The sequence below is a fragment of the Eubalaena glacialis genome, chromosome 13 (genome assembly GCF_028564815.1).
Source record: "Eubalaena glacialis isolate mEubGla1 chromosome 13, mEubGla1.1.hap2.+ XY, whole genome shotgun sequence".
Classification (NCBI taxonomy): domain Eukaryota; kingdom Metazoa; phylum Chordata; class Mammalia; order Artiodactyla; family Balaenidae; genus Eubalaena; species Eubalaena glacialis.
This window is the reverse complement of record NC_083728.1, coordinates 18090624-18115032: the sequence shown is the minus strand read 5'-3', so window position 1 is coordinate 18115032 and position 24409 is coordinate 18090624. Positions and strand designations below refer to the sequence as shown.

The window sequence follows — 24409 nt, the reverse complement described above, 5'->3', positions numbered from 1 at the left end:
TCAAATATCTTAAGTTAAAAAAACTCAAACATGACAATAGGTTTTACAGATACATATGTAAGCATGAAAAGCACTGGATGAAGTCTTTTATATTGATAAGTATGGTACCTATGAAGCAGTGGGGGAGGGCCACAGGTCGAAGTAGACTTGGTATTATCTAATCTGTTCTAATTTTTCATAAGGTGAATTTGTATTCACATATGATTTATGTATTTACAAGGGTAAAATAATAATAATAATTGTAGTAATAATCATAATGTATTAAGTGCTAACTCTGAGTATTCAGTTTCATTCAAAATAAAATAAATCAGTTAATAAATAAGCTTATGTGTATCTACTCTAATTAGCACACTTTTACATGCCACCCTTTTTTTTTTGTTTAACTGAAACGGGAATAATCATCTTCACTATGCTGACAATGAAAGTAAGGCTCAGCTTAGCCAACCTGCCCCGTTCATCAGGAACAAATTCAGGACTGAAAACTGCCTGTGTGCTTCCAAGTTCGGTTCTCTTTCCATCTCTTCATTCATCCGACAAGTGTGAGCACTGCCCATAGCCCGGGCACCAAGCGAGGCACTGGGGGTGCATCAGGGGACAGGACAGATGCGCTTCCTGATTTCACTGCATCACAGTCCAGAGAGGGAAGCAGACAGAGCCACACACCTTTACTACGCAGGGTGCCGTGCCTGGACTTCACAGATGATGGCTTATTCTTTACTGATGTCTGAAACGAAGTAGGGAGCACAACGAAACAACTAGATTTGGGTCTAGCTCATCACCTATAAAGTCCACCACTACTGTGGCCCGCTGATTCTGATTCTCCCAATAGATTCCTGAATAATGAAAATGGTGACTGAGCATTCACTATGTGCCAGGCATCATTCTAACATTTAAACGCTTTGACATTTAATTTTCACAATATCCCTATGAAGTGGGTGCTGTTACAATCCTCATTTTACAGATGAGGAAAGTGAGGCACAGAGATGAAAAAAAAAAAACAAACAAACCAGAAAACACAACACAAAACAAAGAAAAATTGCTTGAGGTTCTACAGCTAGTAAATTCTAGAGCCAAGGTTCAATGCAGCAACATTTCAAGCTCGATGTCTAACGTGAGGTCCCCGTGCTCCACTGCCTTCCCGGTGAAATGCTGCAAAGTGCCCGACAGGACATGCACGCATCAAGGTTCCTTCTCCTAGTCTTCCATGAAATCTGAGCAATATTCATTGAATATCATATTGTCTCTCCTTTTTTAAGAGTCAGCGGTGGCTGGAGAGAGGGTGAAAGGGTGGGTTCTTTTGGGCTAAATCTCCTGTCCCCTGTTAGCAGAAATTAACAGGCTCTGCAGAGAGGGGACTTATTTTTCAGCAAATGCAAGTGTGTAAGAGCCTCTTCACCACAGCCCCCTAATCAGAGAAGCATCTTGCTAATTGTCACTAATGTGATTAGCAGAATTAATTGGCCACTCAAAAATATTACACATCAAGCCACATGGGGACTAACCTGTGCCATTATCGGGAACATTACTGCTCAGTACAGAGAGGGTAAGACAACTGGCCTCCACAGGGACATCTTGATGTTCTCATTTACTCCTCTAATGAATCGTGAGGAACGTGTAGTGTGTTAGACAGAGAGAGATGGCTAACTATTCATCTGGGCTACTTCACTGATAGAAATCTGTCACCTCTAGTTCCCATCTCCCGCAGCATAGAACCTCTTCCTGCCCTCCTCCCCACACCCCAACCCCTTCCCCCACCACATTAAACCCTTCCATACTTCCACTCCATTATCCTCCTGGATCTTCATGGCCTTTTGGTAAACCGTTCACTTTCCAACAAAGATCCAGAAGTCGCCAACCTGTGGAGTTATCTCTAATTCTCCTCCTCTGGTAGTCCACAGTGATATGTACAAACTTCTATTTTACCAACACTATGGGACCAGTCTTCCATTGGCAATAGAAGCTCAGGGTCACATATTAGGCTGTTTTCACTGCTATATCCTCACATCCTAATTACAATGAGCGGCATTCCATAAGGCTCAGAATTTACTGACTGATTGCTTCCGCATCTTCGGGCTGGGCGCACATTGACTGCGGTTCTGGACTCAAGGGTATGGATTTAGGGAATGTGCACTTTGCATTGCCAGGGAATTATGTGAAAATACCACACACAGGATTGGTTATATTTTTACCAGGTGAAAAAATGCCATATGCCACAGAAAACTCAAACTCAGCATTTCCCACACTAAACAGTTTCCTACTAAAACTGTTGTTCCCATTGTGTGTTTCTGATCTTGGTGAATCCAAAAACCAGGAATCACCATCCCTTTCTTTATCTTCCCCTGCTTTAATCAGTGATCAACTTCAATATATCTATTTCTTTAACTGCTCTCTAGTCAACTCCCTTCCTACCAGACTTGCCTTAGTCTAAGTCTCAACATTTCTCGCCAGATTCAGATATCTGCAGAATGCATCATACACAAGAGATAAGATCAAGACAAATATCATATGACACTGCTTACATGTGGAATCTTAAAAAAGGGTACAAATGAACTTATTTACAAAACAGAAACAGACTCATAGACATAGAAAACAAACTTATGGTTATCAAAGGGGGAGAGGGATAAATTAGGAGTTTAGGATTAAAATATACACACTACTATATATAAACTAGATAACCAACAAGGACCTACTGCATAGCACAGGGAACTATACTCGATATCTTGTAATAACCTATAATGGAAGAGAATGTAAAAAAGAATATATGTATATATGTATCAGTATAGGTATATGTATGTATAACTGAATCACTTTACTGTACACCTAAAACTAACACAACATTGTAAATCAACTATATTTCAATAAAAATTTTAAAAAACTAAGAAAACCCCCATGGTCTAACTGCTTTGGGGAATCATGATTTATATACAATAAACGCAAAACTATAAAGAAAAAACAAGCAGAACAAAGCAATTTGGAGGAAATGGACTATGCAGGGGGTGAAGACAAATTAAAAAACAAAACAAAACTATTATTAACATCCCCAGAGAGATAAGAGAACATATTATAAAACTGTGAACAAAATGTCAGGATAAAAGGAACATTCTAGAAACAAGAAAGAGCCCTTGGAAATTAAAAATATGGTGGTATGTATTAAAATTCAGTAGAAAGGTTAGAAGAGGAAGCTGAGGAAATCTCTTGAAAAGCAGAACCGAAAAAGCCAAAGAGCTGGAAAATAACAAAAATAGGAGTAGCCAGCAATCCAGCAGTTCTAACAAACAAATGATAAAGTTCCAGAAAAGGAAAGTGAGAAAAATGAAGGGAAGGAATAATTAGCAAAGATGTTTAAGAAAACTTCCTCGAAGTAAAGGGCAGATATTGCCATAATGAAATATCGTACCCTGTGTCCAACCGCAATGGATAAAAAGTGATCCACGTTAAGGTATGCAGTTGTGAATTTTTAGAATTATGAGATTGATAACATCCAACAAATTTGGGCAGGGAGCAGGTCATAATCAGGAAACAGAATGGCTTTAGTTTTCTCAAAAGCAATGTTGGGTGCTGGGATACAAAGGAGCAATGCCTTCCATTGGAAGGAAATTATTTCCAGTCAAATCACTCATTTAGTTAAGGGTTGACTATGTAAGGACTTCACATATTGACCTCCTGGACACACTTCCTTAGGAAGCTACTGAAGGAAGGATCCCTCCAAGACAAGGCAATAAAACAAGAAAAAAAGGAGTCAGAGGCCATGGGAGCAGCGACACAGTAGTGAAGCACGGAGAACCCCTGGGTTGATGGTAAAGGAAGATCCCAGGATGACAGCAGCTGTGTACCAAGTGGAGAGAGTAAAACAGCAGAAGAGAACAGGCCAGAGGCTCTGGGAGAGCTTTCTGTAGGAGGATGAAATTTAAAAAAAAAAAAAACAAACAAGCAACTGAATATCTTGAGAAGAGCTTTAGATAACTGGCAGAGAGTTTGGGCTGAATCAGTAATAAAAACATAAAAATGAAGCAAACAAACCATAAACAAGGCAAACGTTAGCTTCAGGGAAAACATCATAGTTGTGACGGAAGGGAAAATAATCATAATATACTACATGGCTCAGTTCTGAATGGCATTTACATGGTCAAAATATTGTAAACACTGAATGTTGATCTAACCAAAATTAGTATGTAATTTGATTGGAAGGATGGGGAAGGTGGGTGGGAAGGCTGTGTGTGTGTGTGTGTTAGGTGGGGGAGCAGGGAGAGCTAAATCCTCTTCCTCAGCGAGAAGTTAATAGATAACGGTAAAGTGGAAAAAATCACACGTACCGATAAAAGTTGCTATTTAGAAATACAGGATTAACACAATCACAACAGGTGCAACGTGCTTGCTGCAGCGGGGCGGGGGGAGGCTACCCTCACTCCTAACACACACTGAAGAACAATTCGACTATGGGCACCAGCACCTTGGATAAAAGATTTTAAATATAAAGAAAGTTGCCCAATACAGTGCCAACACTCCCTAGGTTAATTCAAATTTAATGTAATCCCAATAAAAATGCCACTAAGATGATGCTACATTTCATATAAGAAATGAACAACATTGAAAAACTCTGGGAAAAAGAAAAGAGCATATGGTGGTGGTGAAGAGGGGAAGGAGGGGTAGCTTAGCTCTCCAAGATATTAAAGCACATTTTAAGTTTCAGTAAATAAAGTCGTAGGATTCTGCTACACTAGTGGACAAAAGGAATATATAAAAAATACAGAAACAGATAAAAATACACCATGGATTTAGAATAAAGGTGAAATAAAAATCAATGCAGGCGGTCACGCTGCACTAGCGCCCGGGCTTGGTATCGGGCCGCAGCCTCCGCCGCGCCCGCCGCCTCCTGCTGCCTCCCGCCGCCTTCTGCTGCCTCCCGCCGCCTCTGGACCATGGACCCCCGTAAAGTGAGCGAGCTTCGAGCCTTCGTGAAAATGTGCAAGCAGGGCCCGAGCGTTCTGCACACCGAGGAAATGCGCTTCCTGAGGGAGTGGGTGGAGAGCATGGGGGGGTAAAATACCACCTGCTACTCATAAAACTAAATTGGAAGAAAATACCAAGGAAGAAAAAACAGATAGTAAGAAGGCGGAGGAAAACATAAAGACAGACGAACCATCAAGTGAGGAGAGTGATCTAGAAATTGACAATGAAGGTGTGATTGAACCAGACACTGATGCCCCTCAAGAAATGGGAGATGAAAATGTAGAGATAACCGAGGAGATGATGGATCAGGCAAATGATAAAAAAAGTGGCTGCCATTGATGCCCTAAATGATGGTGAACTACAGAAAGCCATTGACTTGTTCACAGATGCCATCAAGCTAAATCCTCGTTTGGCCATTCTGTATGCCAAGAGAGCGAGTGTCTTCATCAAATTACAGAAGCCAAATGCTGCCATCCGAGACTGTGACAGAGCTATTGAAATAAATCCTGATTCTGCTCAGCCATACAAGTGGCGAGGGAAAGCACACAGACTTTTGGGCCATTGGGAAGAAGCTGCCCATGATCTTGCCCTTGCCTGTAAGCTGGATTATGATGAAGATGCTAGTGCAATGCTGAAAGAAGTTCAACCAAGGGCCCAGAAAATTGCTGAACATCGGAGAAAGTATGAGCGAAAACGTGAAGAGCGAGAGATCAAAGAAAGAATAGAAAGGGTCAAGAAGGCTCAGGAAGAACATGAGAGAGCCCAGAGGGAGGAAGAAGCCAGACGACAATCAGGAGCTCAGTATGGCTCTTTTCCAGGTGGCTTTCCTGGCGGAATGCCTGGTAATTTTCCTGGAGGAATGCCTGGAATGGGAGGGGGCATGCCTGGAATGGCAGGAATGCCTGGGCTCAATGAAATTCTTAGTGATCCAGAGGTTCTTGCAGCCATGCAGGATCCAGAAGTTATGGTGGCCTTCCAGGATGTGGCTCAGAACCCGGCAAATATGTCAAAATATCAGAGCAACCCAAAGGTTATGAATCTCATCAGTAAATTGTCGGCCAAATTTGGAGGTCAAGCATAATGCCCTTCTGACAAAGCCCCTGCTGAAGAAAAAGCAACTTACATCACCTAATGGATGTCGCAATAATACAAACCAGTGTACCTCTGATCTTCTCATGAAGAAAGCTGGGGTGCTTTGAAGATAATCCCTACCCCTCTGCTCCAAATGCAGCTGAAACATTTTACAGTGGTTTGCCATTAGGGTATTCATTCAGATAATGTTTTCTTACTAGAAATTTAAAACTTTAAACAATTTTTAAATCTTAAAAATATTTAAAACAAATTAAAAGGGTGTGTTAATCCCTACATTTGTCTTTACTAATCATTTTGTTTTTTTTCCTTTGAATTAGTTAGGCAAGGAAGATACTTCAGTATGGAAGATTTATTGTTCAAGTTTGAGTGAAATAAAGATTTATTAGTGGGAGACAAATGTAACATTTAAATAGATAAAGTTTGAGTTGGATATATGGTCACTGAGGCATTTTGATTTGTCTTTTTAATTGCTTTATTATTATTATTTTTAATGATTTGCTTCCATGAAACTGTTGGGACCACCAGTATTGCAGTAGGACCTGGGTAGGGACTGGAAGTACTTGGCAGGGCAGCAGTAATCTTACTACATTTTATAGAATGTGTACCCTTGTGCAGATGTATTTATATCTTACACTGTGGTGAAAGGATGATTTTTATACTGCTGCAGTAAAATTGGATTACTTAGCTCTGTTGTTTGATACCTAAAATAAATGTTTCACATTTCCACACAGGGGGGAAAAAAAAAAAAAATCAATGTGAACAGAGAAAATTATTTAGTAAATAGTGCTGGGTGGCCACTTGGGGAAGAAAAATGCAACTGGATCCACACTTGACACGCAGGTAAACTTCAGATGGATCAAAGCGTCAAATGTTTAATGCAAAAGATGAAAGTATAAAAGTAATAGAAGAGACTTTTGTTTATTTATAAATTTGGAGTGGGGAAGGTGCAAGTGTGACACAAAATCTAGAAGCCATAAGAGGAAAGGTTAATAACAATGTACTATATAAAAATAAAAAAAAAATAATCTGCATGGCTAAAATCACTATAAAGCAAAGTTAACAGACTTTAAACTGGAATACATTTTAGCTCATAGTTTTCCTAATACAGAAAGAACTACTACAAATCAATAAAATCAGGAACAACTACCCAACAGAAAAAAGGGCATAGGAAATAGTTCCCAGGGAAGAAAACTATAAATGACTCTTAAACACCCGAAAAGATGCTCAAATTAATTTACAATTCCAGTCATATGAAATGATATTTTACGAGATACAACTTTCAAATATGATACTGGAGAAGTTAAAAATGGATATATAATGTACTTTGTTGGTGAGAGCGTAGAGAAAAAAAGTGCTTTTACATTTTTCTGTAAAAACGGCAACGTTATACAATCTCTATGGAGAGGATAATTTGGCAAATCTACGAAAATTACATCTGCAAACACCTTGGGACCAACAATTCTAAGGATTTTTCCGACTACTATACTCACACATACATGAAATAATGTTTATAAAAACAAATGACTGCAAAACAAACAAACGAATGACTGCAAACTGGTTATACATCTATTAGCATGAAAGTGTCAATCTGTTAAGTTACATCCATATCATGATAAATAGCCACGAAAAGTTCTTTATGTAATTGAATAATTTCCAAGCTATAGTGATAAGTGAATTAAGCAAGATGTTAAACAGTAGGTCTATTAATATCTTTGTTTAAAAAAAAAAGGTGTTGGGAGGTTATATGTACATATTTGCTTACATATGCATAAATATTTCTCTACTTATCAACTCTATACTTTGATTAAGGGAATGGAATTGCTTTGCAGGGAAGGGAATTGTGCAGCTGAGGGACACAGATTGAAGGGAAAGTTACATTTTATTGTACATTCTTTTGTGCCTTTTGAATTGAGCCTCAGAAATGCATCACTTACATAAAACTACACATGCTGAATTAATTTAAAACTTTTGAATATGCCATTTTAGGTATTGTAGAGTAAGCAAGAAGTTCAGAAAAGTGGAAAATACTCGGTAGACGTGGAAACCAAGAAACATAAAATTAATTTTGAATGATCCTATGTATCTACATTCACAGAAGTTATTCCCTTCTTTAATTAATGTGAATTAAGCTCTCCATGTATATGTGGAAGAAATACTATAAAATGAAAGAATTAAAAATGTATAGTTAGAGACTGTAGGTTCATAGCAGATAACAGATTATTTTACACACAAAGAAATAGGTATGTGATTTTTATTAATAGAAAAGTAGGTAGAGTCTCAGAATAAACAAAGAGAAAAATCATAAAATTATCCCATGATAGAAAAAAAACTGATAAAGCTCAACTTCTACTTTTGATTAAAAACTCTAAGCAAACCAAGAATAAAAGATAACATTCTTAACTTGGTGTAGGTTATATACCTAAAACCTACAGTAAATAGTATATATTTTTGAGAAACTTTAGAAACATTGTTTTTACAACTGGGAACAAGACAAAGATACCCACTATCACTGGTTCTGTTTATCAGAGAAAGAGGAAAGCAACAGACTAAGTTGTAAATATTAGAAGGAAAGAGATATAATTTTCATTATTTGCAGATAATACAATCATACATACAGAAAGTGTAACACAATCAACAAATAACAGAATAAATAAAAGTTTTACTAGGTAGCCAGATACAATATCAACTCAGAAGAATCAAAAGCATTTTTCAACACCATCAATAACTAAAAAACATAACAAAAAAAGATATCATACTATGGCAACAAAGACTATAATGTAGCTAAGAATTAACCAAGAATTCACAAGACCTATATGAAGACAGCTTTAAAAAATCTAATGAAGGACATGGAAAAACTGAACAAACCCAGGCATTCCATGTTCTTGGAAAGAATGGAATTATATAACCAATATGCCAGTTTTTTATTAGATTAATCTATAAACTCAAAGCAATCTCATAAAAATTCAAATTGGGTTCTTTTTTGAACTAGATAAACAGTTTAAAATTTATAAGAAAGAATAAAAATCCATGACTAGCTAAGGTGGGGCATGGAAACTTGCCCTATCCAATACTGAGACAGATTAAAACAGGATACTTATAGTGGAATTGAACAGCAAGCTCTGAGATAGACCATTGAAAACATAAAAATGTATTATATGATAAAGGTTACATTGCACATCAATGAATAAGCAATGGACAGATGAGTAAACGTGTTAGAAATACTGTCTCACCCTATGGAGATAAATATAACATACAAAGGTGGATTCCAAATGGATAAAATGCCAAAACATGCAAAGTAAAACAATGAAGATAACAGAAAAAATACAGGAGAGCACCTTTGTAATTTAAAGGTGGAGTACTTTGGAAAACCTTAAAGGCACACATCACAAAAGCATTGAGGAATTTTATTATGTAAAAATTATGGATTTATGTTCAGTAGAAACAGACAGAACACAGATTCAGAAAAGATACCTGCAATGCCTAAAATCAACAGCTGAATAATATCTAGAATATAAATTCAACTTGTGAAAATTTAATAGAAAAGACAGGAATCATTCCTCCAAAAAACAAGCAGAAGTTATATGAATAGACAATTAATAAAGAAGAGGAAACCTAAAATGCTAATAAGCATTAGACTGATGCTTAAATTTAGTAGTAATCAGAGAAATGAAAATTAAAACAATGTACTGTCATTTACACTTAATAGACTGACAAAAATGTAAGAATGCTGGATAAGTGCCACTGAGTAAGGGCAGAGTTGTGAGGACCTAGGAACACTTAACCACAACTCCGGGACTGTAGACCGGTGTAGCCATTCCAACTAATATACTCTACGCTCCAGAAACTCAAACCCTGATTTATAGTCCAAAGAACTTCTCACAGAACTCCATGAGTAAAAGTGTATCAGGATGTCATATGTGCTGGGGGTGATTTGGAGACAACCTGGGCACTCATTCTGGGGGAATGGATAAGAAAAGTGTAGGATATACCGCCAGGGCCAGAAGTAATGGGTGAAATACTAACTCAGATGAAATTTTAAAAACATAATGCTGATTGGAAAAAAGGGGGAAACAGAATAAGCTATAAATGATTTGTGTAAATGTAAAATACTCAAAATAATAAAATGCATTTTCCCCGGAACACAAACAAAGGAAGATACATTAAACACATTAAAAAGGCAGTGCGGGTTGGGGAGGGGGAAATGGGAAAAGGGAGTGACCAAATAAACGAAGTAAGACAGGGTCTTCTACAGGCCCATGTGATTAGATGGCAAAAACAAAAGGATATCGTTAACTCAACTACCTGCAATAGAGGTCAAAAGGAAAGTCAGTTTCATCTTTCCTCTATGAAATATTGAGCAAATACTGTAAAATGATCCATGTGATGAGGCACCCACTTATTCATCTCATCGACCTAGAACCCTGTGTAGAGGCACTTCCTTTGGTAACAGTCCTTCATCATTGGTACAGAATGGGAGAGAAAGATTGTCCTTTACGTTATGTACAATTTCCAACAGCTGGCTATGACCCACTGCCTTCTCTCCCATTGGTCAGACATACCTAAGGTATCTCAGCACCACTGGGGAAAACTGTGGTCAGGACGTTCTCAAGGGCAGAACTCCACCCTGATTCATTTCTACGTCAAGGACCAACCTCATTAAATCACTGAATGAATAATTTTGAACTTACCCAAAAGTGCTTAAACAAAGACCAGTTTGTTTACTTCAAATTAAAAATGGGTATGGGCCGTGAATGGTTTGAGATTTTGTAGTTTTTTGGGGGGGGGGGCAGGGGAGGGGACTGGGGGCTGATCTAAAATTGAAAAATCATGGGAACCATTTACGAAATAACTGCTATGTGCCAATCACTCCCCATTTATGATCCATAACACCTACAAATAATTTTACAAGATAAACCTCAACCTCATTTTGTAGATGAGAAATGATGGTTCCATAGTGGGTAGCTGTTTACTGCTTTGTCTTCTGCACACACCTTGCTTTTGTGAATTGTGAATCACTCTCCTTCCCCACTTTATCCTGGTGGGTTGCCAATCACCTTCCCAACTTTCTTGGCACAAGGGGTAGGTATGTGATCTCAGCAAGGGCAATAGAAGTCTGTCTGTCTTTCTGTGACTAAAAGTATCTCTGTCCCTTGGCAAATGAAGATAATAAAGAGAAAAGCAATAATATGACTGAGAAAAGGAAGGAGAGACAGAGGGAGAAGGACAAAATAAAAGAGAGACACAAGGTAAATCCTACCCTTGAACTTTTTAATTACATGAGCCCTAAAGTTCTCATTTTGGTGAAAGTTTTTTGAGTTGGGTTTCTACCAACTGAATCAAAAGAGCAGATGACCTGCCCAAGATCACACAGCCAGTAAATGGCCAAGCCAGTTGTTTTCCTGATCCAAAGCCTTGTCACGCCCCACTGAACCCCACTGTCTCTTGCCTGGGCACAAACTCAGATGGGTTCTAAGGGGCCATCCTGGCTCCCAGCATGTTGGACCTTCCACTTTGGAACTGCTTCAACATGGAGCCAAGATCCTCCATTATAGGTAGATCAAATTTTTAAACATTGCCCAAGCTTAGGTCTGTAGGAGGGAAAAAGAAGATCCAGAAAATGTTTTTCAAAATTTTAGTGAGACTGGAAGGAGATACGAATGACACATCAGAGGTCAAACACTTGGTTTTGAAGGCATTTCTCAGGGAGTCCAAGTCTTACTGGAGCAATGGCCCCCTCACTGCAATACATAAATGACCACACAGGGAGACTGCTTTGAAGAGACAGAGCTCAGAGTGTGAGCCCTGGGATTGGACTTAGTTCCTCCCTTACTGGATGTGTACACTGATAACCCTATTTCACTTCCCTATGCTTTCAGAAGCCTCACCTGTAAATTGGGGATGATGGTAACCTTCTTCATGGTGTTTTTTTTTTTTTTTTTTTATAGATGAAAGGTAATCACACACATAAAACATCTGGAAGAATGCCTACACATCGATGACCCTCAGTAAATTATACATCTCCCTCTATAAGATGTATGTTATATGTATTTATGCATATTAGACTTTTTAAGGCATTAATCCTGGTTTGTTGATTAAAACATCTGCCTTGTTACTCTATCATCATACCCTGCACAGAGCTGGGCCACTCCCATTTCATACACTTCCCAGCAGGCTCATTCTTTCAGAAATAGTCATCAGGCACACACAAAAAGCAATTTAAATGGTTCATCTTTCCTCTTTTCATCCATAGACAAATTTCAATAATTATCTTAGTCAACCCATTAATTAGTCTAAATTTGCCCAAGCATAATTGATGCTGCCTCCACAATCTTCTATAAAAAATTGAAATGGATGGCTAAACAGAGATTTTTTTTGTTGTTTGTTTGACTAAGTACATTTTCCCCTTATGCAAAATGTGTTAGTCAATGCTTATCTAGTGTAATAAGCTAGCTTTTGGCGTTCTTGTCTGCATCTGTGATAGAAAGGAGTTTGAATCTCAGAGTTCAAATTATGCATTGGCAATTTCTAACTTGTTAACCCACAGTCTGCTCCTTTAACTCCCTGAGAAAACCTTCCATTGCCTTACTTGTTGAATGGGGACCTGGTTGCCTAGGTTTGCCTCTGGGAAACCCTCTCTTGTTTTGGCCTTCCTAGATGAACACTGGTCTGATTTCCATACCCATATCTTTGAGTACTTTTTGTTTTTCTGGGCCTTCCAGATGCTTTACTTGTTGGGTTTCCCAAGTTTCCATTCTTAAATCTCTTCTATTATTTAGCAGCCCTCCAGGTAATCTGATGGGTCTCAAACCTTCATTAGCACATCTACATGAGAGGGATGCTCCATATATATATATATATCAACCTGTAACTCCAGCATTGCTGTGCATAATTCTTTTCTAACATCTAGACCATTCTCTTCAACAGACTCTCTGTTTCTCGTGTAAATGATTAAGCGAATAAATATGGGGAAACCTGCAACAGCATACAAACTGGAAGGTTTTTTGCGGGGTTCATCATGAAGATGAGACTGTAACAAAAGAAGAAAAGAAAAGCATAACTTTCAAACCAGCTTCTTGAGAAATTTCAGATACCCTAGGAACCAGATATGAAAGAACAATGCTTCTTTAATTGGGAGGGATGTTGGCTGTAGTCACAGAAGAAGAAAATAGAGTAGAACATAATGTCTAGAAGCAAACACAAATATAAATAAAAATTCAGAATCTAAAGGTGTCATTTCAAAGCAGCAAAATGATGTTGGATTATTCAATAGTATGTATTGGCATAATTGGTTAAATATACAAAAATAGCCTACCTTGCCCACCCAAAACGCCAGATGGAATAAAACTCTCAGTGTAGTACAAAAGCAAATTTTAAAATGACACAATTTAGGTAAATATTTATGAAATGTTTCTCTCCACTGGAAGCTTGCAAAGACAGAACCATTAAAAATTAGATAAACTTAATCACATAAAAGATAAAGTTTTCTTGTAATGAGAAAGACTCAACACATGCAAAAGTACATACCTAAGAGGAAAATATTTCCCATACACAGAACCAACCAAGATTGATGCTGCCAATACATAAAGTGTTCTTACAAATCAACAAGAAAAAAATGAAAGAAAAAGGTATGAGGGAGGTAAATTTGTAACTTACAAAAGAAGAAATGCAAGTAGCCAGCAAACATGAAAACCTGTTCCACCTCAAGTACCAAAGAACTGAAAATTAAAATAATACGTTTTTGGCATATGATATTGTCACGGATTAAAATGAAAAATAATGTCAGGTATTGGTGAGGGGGCAGGGCAATAAGGAACTCCCTTGACTAGTGGTACAGTCAATTTTAGAGATCAGATTGGCCCTCTATATTCTATACCTATAGCTAAAACCTCAATAACAGGAGTAATTTTTCACTCAGCAACTCTATTTCTAGGAATTTATCTGAAAAATATGCATCTGCATTGATGCATGTGTAACAATGCTCTCTGAAATGGTATAATAATGGAAAATTGGAAATAGCATAAAAATTCAAAGATAGCCTAGCTCAAATAAAATCTCTTTCCAAAAGAGTTCTTTAAACTTATTTCCACTTCCTCACCAAATCCCATTCTGTCCCAAACTCATACCAACCTTTATTCCATCCCTAAGTTCTAATGAACTCACAAAGTCACCAATGGCCTCTGTCACTAAATTCAAGGTATACGCTCTGGTCCTTAGCTTAGCTGATACTCCAGCAGCATTTTATATACCTGGCCCTTTCTCTCCTGAAATTTTCTACTTCCCAAGCTAATTATCACCAGTGCTCCTTCCTTGCTATTACTTTCCTAATATCTTCTCATTAACCACTGGCTTTATCAATTTACATTTTACATTCCCACCAACAGTGCAAGAGGGTTCCCTGGCTTTCCTCAGGCCTATTCCTATTCTTTCTCCATACTGGTGCTTCTCAAAGTGAGGTTTCTGGTCTAGCATTATCAGTATCATGAGGGAACTTGTTAGAAATGCAAAGTCTTGGGCCCTACTCCAGACCTACTATATCAAAAACTCTGGGGGTGGGGCCCAGCAATCTGTATTTTAGCAACTCCTCCCAGAGACAATGATGCACATTAATGTTCAAGACCCACTATAGTGGGGGCTTCCCTGGTGGCGCAGTGGTTGAGAATCTGCCTGCCAATGCAGGGGACACGGGTTCGAGCCCTGGTCTGGGAAGATCCCACATGCCGCGGAGCAACTAGGCCTGTGAGCCACAACTACTGAGCCTGCGCGTCTGGAGCCTGTGCTCCGCAACAAGAGAGGCCGCGATAGTGAGAGGCCCGCGCACCGCGATGAAGAGTGGCCCCCGCTTGCCACAGCTAGAGAAAGCCCTCGCACAGAAACGAAGACCCAACACAGCCATAAATAAATTAATTAATTAATAATAAAAAAAAAAAAAAGACCCACTATAGTACATCATTCTGTGCTAGTGAGAGGAGCCAGAACAGCAAGTGGTCTCATTCAAGGGCACGGGAGACAGACTACCTAGAGTGTCTTCACCCATAAAATGAGGCAATAACTATGCCTACCTCCTAAGCTTGTTGCGGGGATAAAAGGAGCTAGTCCATGTCAAGGTCCTGGGCTAGTCCTGGGGCAGAGAACGTGCCCACTAAATGGAAGCATCCTCGCTCATAAGCTGATGTCTTTAGGCCAGACCTCTTCTTTGAGCTCCTCACCTATAGCCTCATGGTCTGCTTACCTTCTCTACTTCGGTGTCCCTCAGGCACATGTCCCCAGATGAACTCCCCAGCTTCTCCACAAGTTGTTCACCTCTGGTGCTTCCATCCCAACCCTGGCCACCACCAACCTCTGTTTCTCAAGGCAGAAACTCCAGAGTCAGCTTTGATTTCATCCTCCATTGAACCCGCCATAGCCAGCAAAATGCCAAGTCCAAAATCTCTGGAACCCACCAAACATGTCTTCATCTGCTCGTCTAACATGCCAGTTAGAATTCACTACCATCTCTGCATAAGGCTCCTCACTGGCCTCCCTGCTTCGACTCTGTTCATGTTCACCAATGCGTTCTCCTCACAGGAACCAGAGGTATTTTTTAAATACGAAAATCACATCATGTTACATCTCTGCTTAAAATAGTCCAGACACTACCCACTGTATTGGAAGAAAATCTAAATTCACCACCGTGGCCTGGAGCCCTTCCAGGAACAGGCATTTGTCAGTGTCTCCATCCTCAACGCATACCCTCTCTCCCTCACTGATGAGGCACCTGGTTTTCCTTCAGGTCCTCGGATGCACAGAGCTTATCCCCACCTTAGGGTCTTTTCACTGCCCAGGATGCACACCTGTACCTTCCTGATGTGGTCAATGCTTGTTCTTCTGGCTCCAGGTGAAACACCCATCACCTCCTGTGATGGTTAATTTTATGTGTCCACTTGACTGGGCCATGGGGTGCCCAGATATTTGATCAAGCACTACGCTGGGTGTTTTTGTGAGGATGTTTCTGGATGAGCTTGATATTCTTCTAATCAATAGACTGAGTAAAGCAGATTGCTCTCCCTAATGTGGGTGGGCCTCAGCCAATCAGTTGAAGGTCTGAATAGAACAAAAAGGCTGACCCTGTCCTGAGTAAGAGTATATTCCTCCAGCCTGACTGCTTTCGAGATGGGACATCACTTTTATCCTGCTTTTGGACTGGAACTGAAACATCGGCTCTTCCTAGGTTTTGAATCTGTGGGCCCTCAGACTGGAATGATACCATCAGCTCTCCAGTCTTGAGCCTGTCAGCCTCTATAATCATGTGAATTAATTCCTTATAATATATATCACCCGTCAGTTCTATTTTCCTGGAGAACTCTAACACAGCTCCTTTAGCTTTCCAACACTCCCCAGGGTGATTTTCATTGGCCTTTTATACACACAGACATAGACATACAGGCTGTATGTATCCTTTGTAACACCTAGCTCTGCTGAAACTCTTTGTCCAGACCACAAGGAATGTGCTGATTTTGTTCACAGATCTATCCCTAATGCTAGCACAGCACTTGGCAATTAGTAGACTCTCATGTTTGTGAAATAAAGACATATACAGAATAACCTATTCAATTATAAAAAAAGTTATTGTAACAGAATATTTCCTAACATAATTGTGAAACATATATATATGAAAAAAGCTACAGAAATGTAAAAAACAGTATAAAACTATGTTTATATAATATAGAAAAAATACTGAAGATAAAGACAAAATTACATAGCTCTGGTTGGTTTTGCTGCCTTTCTGCATTTCTATTTCTTTCTAAGTTCTCTGACTTGAATATGTACTTACTTTTGTTTTGATTGATTGATTGATTGATTTATGGCTGCGTTGGGTCTTCGTTGCTGTGTGCGGGCTTTCTCTAGTTGCTGTGAGCGGGGGCTACTCTTCATTGCAGTGCATGGGCTTCTCACTGGGGTGGCTTCTCTTGTTGTGGAGCACAGGCTCTAGGTGCGTGGGCTTCAATAGTTGTGGCTCGCGGGCTATAGAGCGCAGGCTCAGTAGTTGTGGCACACGGGCTTAGTTGCTCCATGGCATGTGGGCTCTTCCCGGACCAGGGATTGAACCCGTGTCCCCTGCATTGGCAGGCGGATTCTTAACCACTGCACCACCAGGGAAGTCCCTGTACTTACTTTGTAATTAGCATATTTAGTAATAAACATTATAATTAAATTCTTCTGCATATATGAAACACAATAAAAATAAAAAGTAGGGTGATATTGGTAACATATGAAACAAGATGCTTCTATTTTGTATGTAAAGATCTCGATAAATCAATAAGTAAAAGACAGTCAGGGATGTTTTTATAAATGGGCAAAGGACATAAATAGATCTCTGTAAACAGACTATCTACATTCAGAAAAGACATTAAGATGACTGATGGTATATGTGCAGCATCACTGTTAACTAAGAAAGACCAACCATAAACAAAGGATCCATTTTGTTTTTGTTATTGGCCAAGATGAACAAAGAAATGATAAAATCCAATGATGGCCTGATTCAATATAATTTGACTTAGTCATTCAATTTCTTGGCCTTTATTCCAAATACTAAATTAATGGTATAAGATATAGATGTCTCTCATCAAACATTTAACAGTAGTGAAAATTTGGGGAAATCCTAAAAAAAAAAAAAAAAGCCCTCTATCTGGGAATTAATTAGGTCAATTATAGGCTCTCCATAAAATAGAATGTTATTCCTTCACTAAATATGATGCTTTGGAGCAATAGTCACAATCTGGAGAACAATCTGATCTATTTCAGCTATAAAAATAGTGTACTGAGAACTTCACACACCATGATCTCAATTTTGGAGGGAAATATATACATGGGAGAAAAAAATGTAGGAAATAGAATGAATTATGATCAGGATTCACCCTGAGTGGTGGAATTTCTAATTAGTTTTGCTTCTTTAAACCTTTCTCAGTTATTCTGTAGAAAATATCTTACTTTGCTAAACCAACAGGAAATTATATTTTGGTTAAAGAACAAAAAAAGATAGCACAGGGAGATCAGCTCAGTACTTTGTGACCACCTAGAGGAGTGGGATAGGGAGGGTGGGAGGGAGACGCAAGAGGGAGGAGATATGGGGATATATGTATACATAGAGCTGATTCACTTTGTTATAAAGCAGAAACTAACACACCATTGTAAAGCAATTATACTCCAATAAAGATGTTAAAAAAAGAAAAAAAAAGATAGGTCAGAAGTGTTGAGAGTGGGGATAGTCAACTCTGTTAGGAGCCTGTGTATAAAGTAAGCACAAGGGGTGACTGACTTAACAGGTGTGAGGGGAGGATGCCTGTACAGAGGAAGGGAGAAGTCCAAGAGATATTTCAGAAGGAATGAAGAGAAGGTAATGAACAACAGGGCAGTCTGTAGAAGGATACCTCTGCCTGTCATGTTTTGAATGAACAGGAATTAAGACCTAAACTACAGAATGTAGGGTAATCTTTTGGAGAAAGTCAAGGGATGTGTAAACATTTTGGGAATACTCCAATGACATGTCAGAATCTACCACTAGTGCTTATACACACTAAAGCAGGGGCTATATATTATTTCTGTTTTCTCTATGCCAAGCACTCAGCTGGCATACAGTAGGTCCTTAGAAACTGATCGTCAAAGGAATAAATGAAGCAGTGGGAGAACTCCTGACTCGAAAACAATTTGAAATTGACCATTTAAACATTACCATGCGCAAGCCAATGATAATTTTTTAAAAAATCATTCTAGTCTACTTATAGAAACCCCTTTGCATAAAACCACAAACCTTTTAAATTCAATTCAGTTCTTTGTAAAAAAAAATGTAGTCTCAAGGACTGACGTAGCCTGAAACACTGAATACTATTTTCCTTTTTAAAAAAAATGATAGTGCATGAGATTTGTGTAATGCATTCTATTTGGACATTCATTAGTAAGTCCAGTTTCACATGGTTTCTTTCTGTGGCATAGTTTAAATATTGCACTTTTTCTTTGACATTTATACTTGCTCCCGTCCCTAAAGAATAATGACTTGCCCTTACATCCCACCTCCACTCTGAAGCCAATCGATAGCAACAGAAGACACACAGAAGGAAGGTAACATGTAGAAAAGCAAGCTGTTCATGTGTAGATTTTTACATCTCTACTCATGTCAGTGTCCACGTGCACCGATGCCCCTACTTCAACCATTAACTCTGTCTACACATAAAGCTTAACTGGGGTAGGGCTTAAACAGAAAACCAACTAGTGTCTCCTTAAGAAATATGGGTTGAAAGTCAAATTTGGTTAGGCTGGTGATATCCTCTTTATTTTTCTCCACCTCGGTAGCCCTCCAAATACCTGCATTTCCTTACCTAGGAGCTGGGGTCCCCGTAGCAGGAAAGGTTCCTTATAGCGGCAACTAGTATCATGAAATGACTCATCTCTAAATAATGCACCACACCTGCACCCCAAATCATAAATTGTGAAAGCTTTAAATTTGATCTGCCACGATGCCACTTGTAACAGAACCTCCGTAGGACACAACTCCAGGTGCACATGTATCTTGCTTCTGATACTGTGTGAGTCTGGTCTGAGAAAACAGAAGTCTGGAAAGAACCAGACTGAGCTGCAAAGGAGACCTGGCAGCTTGCTGAACACTGTGGAAAGGGGCTCCGTGCACACATGATCCTGGGATATAACGTCAATCTGTCTGTCTCTCTCATTTTCCCTCTCTTCACTCATTCTCCCTCCTTCCTTTTCTCTCATCCTTGTAGCCACAATTTCCCTCAACTTTTCCGACTTTCTCTCCCTCAATCACTTTTACTTTTTCTCTCACACACTCTTCCTTTGTCTCTCTCCCTCCACGCAATGTTCCTTTCTCTCCTCCACTTTTATTTCTTTTTCTCTCACACACTCTTACTTTCTATATCTCCCTCCACAACTTCGTTCTCTCAGCTCATTTTACTTTCTTTCTCTCACACGTTCACTTTCTCACACACTTTTCCTTTCTCTCTCTCCATTCAATTTTCCTTTCTCTTTCTCTCCCATATATACTTTTGCTTTCTCTCTCACTCACTTTTATTTTCTTTCTCACACTTTCACTTTCTCTCTCACACATGCTCTTTTCCTTTCTCTCTCTCCCTTCCTACACACTCTCTCTGTCACACACTTTTACTCCCTCCCACGTTTTTACTTTTCCTTTCCTATACACTCTTCAATTCTCTCTTCTCCATACACTCTCTTGCTTTCCCTCTCTAACCCACAGAATTTTAAGCAGAGTGAAGTGGCCAGATCAGAGTTTTACAGGGTCACCTGGTAGCCAGGACTGGGTTGAGACCTCAGACAGGAAGGCAGCTGCAATGTTCCAGGGTGGAGCTGAGCTCTTTCCATGAAGCAGCAGCAGTGGGCTGGAGAGGGAAGCCAGGTATATAGAAGACGGTTCAAGTAGAATCGATGGGCCTGGGGAAATGTTTGGATGGAGGATGAATGGAAGGCAGAATCTAGGGTGATGTCAAGGTTTCTAGCTGGGGCAACAGAGTAGAAAATGCCATCAAGAGCCAGGGAAAGTGGAGGAAGGAGCAGCCCTGGGCATTCCTTGGTCTTAGAGCCACTTTATCTAAGATAAGAAAATACCTGTGGCATTTTCAGACAGAGAAAGTTCTTGGAAGAAGAGAAAAGAATTCATAATTACATATAGGCAGTCCTTGAGTTTTGTTTATTCAACTTTGGACAGTTTTCCATCTTGAATACTGTTCAGAAGCAATACTTAAAACACCTTTTCTCTGCAAAACGTATGCTTTTTTCATTAACATATTAAAAAAAAAAAACAAACCCAGAGCTATCACATGATGGCAACTTTTGTCATCCACCAGTTAAATACTGGCTGCATCACTCCTTTGCACGATATCACTGATGTAATTTTCTCCCCAAAGGGTTTGAAAACTCCATGAGGGCAGGGAGGCTGTTCTTACTACTCACCCCTAGGTACCACCTGCCAATTAGAGTAACAGACACTTAATGGGTGCTCAGAAAATAGATCTGGGATAAATGAATATTTGAAATCGTTTTTCATGTTGTCACTCATTATTATTATGTAAAAACAGAATACTGAAGTGAAATTATGGAAGCACTCACATTTGTAATGAGAAGTGTGGTTCCATAAACCTCAGGCAATGATGGGAATCAATAAGCATGGCTGAAAGTGGTAAATGTTTAGCCTCCATTGGACGCTCGTTGGGCTTAAACTGGTCACATTTGCACTCAGTTGTCAATGACATGAACACAGAGATATATTTAATGCAGGAAATAGAGCACTGAAGATTTTATGTTAAAGGTGAGGGTAGTTGGGGGATTGTTATTATTTTTAAATGTCTTGAAATAGGCCTCCTTACCCCCTACCAAAAAAAGAAAAAAATCTATGTCGACTGATCTAACAGTGGGCACTCAATTTTCAAGCACATTTTTAGGAATGTATTGTGTTCTGGAGTGGGGGCTGCCTGTCCTAATCACTTATCCTAACATTTCATCTGCAAAGGGAAGTATGTCAGCAGACCATTTGTGGGTGCTGACTGACAAACACGTTCTCAGGTGTGACTTTCAGAAGAACTCAGGAGACTAATACTAGAGCAACTGGGGACAGATGTCAATCAAATGGGTGCAGAGCACGCTGGGCCTGGAAGGGAGGATTCAATGCTCAGGGATGCACTTGATGCTCCTGGTCCTGCATTGTCTTCACATGACACACTGAGTAACGCATCGATTCAGAGTAGTTACGTTCCTGTCCCAGGCTCTGAGGGCACATCTGCGGAAACACAGATAAAAACTCCTGCCCTCTTGGAGCTGACATTCTAGGGAAGTCAGATACAGACAAACAATTTAAAAAAAACATGAAAAGATGCTCTTCACCACTAATTATTAGAGAAATACAAACCAAAACCACAATGAGGTACCACCTGACACTGGTCACAATGGCCATCATTAAAAAGTCTACAAATAAGAAATGCTGGAGAGGGTGTGGAGAAAAGGGAACCCTCCTACACTGTTGGTGGGAATGTAAGTTGGTGCAGCCACTATGGAAAACAGTATGGCGGTTCATCAGAAAACTAAAAGTAGGGTGGTCATATGACCCAGCAATCCCACTCCTGGGCATATATCCAGACAAAACTATAATTCAAAAAGATACATGCACCCCTATGTTCACAGCAACAGTATTCACAATAGCCAAGACATGGAAAAAATCTAAATGTCCATCAACAGATGAATGGATAAAGAAGATGTAGTGTGTGTGTATACACACACACACACACACACACACACACACACACACACAATGGAATACTACTCAGCCATAAAAAAGAATGAAATAATGCCATTTGCAGCAACATGGATGGACCCAGAGATTATCATACTAAGTGAAGTGAGTCAGAAAGAAAAAGACAAATACCATATGATATCACTTATACGTAGAATCTAAAATTATGAACACAAATGAACTTACCTATGAAAAAGAAACAAACTCAAAGACATGGAGAACAGACTTGTGGTTCCCAAGGGGGAGAGGGGTGGGGAAGGGACAGATTAGGAGTTTGGGATTAGCAGATGCAAACTGTTATATACAGAATGTATAAACAAGGTCCTACAGTATAGCACAGGGAAGTATATTCAATATCCTGTGATAAACCATAATGAAAAAGAATATGAAAAAGATTGTATATATATGTATAACTGAATCACTTTGCTGTACAGCAGAAATTAACACAACATTGTAAATCAATTATACATCAACAAAATAAACTTTAAGAATAAATAAATAAATAAAAGATAGAGAATGACGACAGAGCATGATGACACATAAAAATTAAACGAAGATCACGGTAAGCATGCTGGTATTGGGGGTAACTTTAAATAAGGTCATCAGAGAAGTTGTGATAAGTTGCATTATTGTAAAAAGTCCCATACTTCCTCCCCTCCAAGGTGATTCTCTATCCGGCCCCTGCCATGACTTGTATTCCTTCCCTACCCCAGACAGGAGGCTTGTTATGTGACTTGCTCTGGCTAATGGAATGTGACCAGATGTGACCCATAACACGTCCAATAGGAAGCTTTGAATGCACTTGTGTGATTAGCTCAGTGTCTTGTTTCTACCTTCTGCCATGAAAACTGAAAGTCCCAGGTGAGGGCCAGCCCTTCTGCCTGGGCTCTGGAATGAGAAAACATGTGCAGCAGGGTCACAACCTCCAGCAGGCCCGTATCTATGGGACATGTGAGCAAGAAAAAAAATGTTTGTTGTATAAGCCAATGATATTTTTGTTGTTGTTACCACAATAAAACTGATTAATATAAAACGATTTTCCTGAGAGGATGCCATTTAAGCAAAGTCTGGAAGAAGAGAAGATCATAAAACAGAGGCCCAGAGAAGTGATGTAATTGTCTCAAGTCACACATCTATTAAGTAGTAAGGACTGTGTTGGAAACCCTTCTATCTGGTTTGTTCACACTGTCCTCTCAGGCAGAGACCCACCTAACTCAGATCACGGAAGTCACATCATCACAACGTTTCTCCATCCTGGTCGGTTGTAGACCCTATCTCTCTAAGGTGCCCTAAAGCAAAAAGCCCCCAAGAGTCAAACCAGCCCCAAGTGACATGAGGCACACTGTCCTCTCCTGCAAGTGCAGGCAAGTGTGACAGAGTCTGAAGCTGAATTTTTCCATCTCCTCCTCCTCATTCACATCTCACTCAAATCTTGCAACAAGCCTGTGAGGCAAGGCAGGATAGTGATTTATCATCACCTCCCATTTACAGATGGGAAGGCTAAGGCTAGGACCTAAGTAACGTCCTAAAAATCATGCAGGAGGTTGAATGTTGGGGAAGCAACCCTGCTTTTTTGAATCCATGAATATCACTAGATTGCTAGAATGCTTATACATTTGAGGAGTCAAGCTTCATTACCATGCTATGAGTTGGTTTGTCATTCCTGTGATATAGAATATAGAGGAGGAGATTAAACCTCAGAGATACGAAGTAACTCTCAGAGGATCTCACAACTTAGAACAGCCAGATTAGAAGCAAGGATTTTTCTCACCCCAGAACCTGTGTGCAGCATGGGGCCCTGCTCTCCATGCAGTTTTTTATGAAGATGCAGAACTATGGCTGTTGGCTACCAAACGCATTGCATCCTGTGGTTAGTCGGAAGAAGTTCAATGAGCATCACTGCCTAATCAATTCATCCCTAACTTGATGACAGGAAAGACAGCTGCTGATACCCAGGGAAAAGCTACTCAGTGTGCATGTGAGGAAACCATATGTCACGGTCTTCATTCAGGCAGGGCTACCCCCCACCTGGGTCTGAGACCACCATGAGCCACGTGAGAAGGAATGTGTGTCCCT

The 24409-nt window shown here is 39.5% G+C and overlaps 2 protein-coding genes across 2 annotated transcripts in view; one reads left to right on the top strand and one right to left on the bottom strand.

The window, feature by feature from the left end:
- The window catches only part of PTPRT (protein tyrosine phosphatase receptor type T), a 776285-nt gene that overhangs the window by 452249 nt on the left and 299627 nt on the right, over nt 1-24409 (bottom strand). The window lies entirely within an intron of this gene.
- On the top strand, nt 4889-6321 carry LOC133102997 (hsc70-interacting protein-like). Its single transcript, XM_061208190.1, is given in 3 exon segments — nt 4889-5033; nt 5035-5268; nt 5270-6321. Coding segments are annotated over 3 exon segments (1110 nt in total). The 5' UTR covers nt 4889-4919; the 3' UTR covers nt 6032-6321.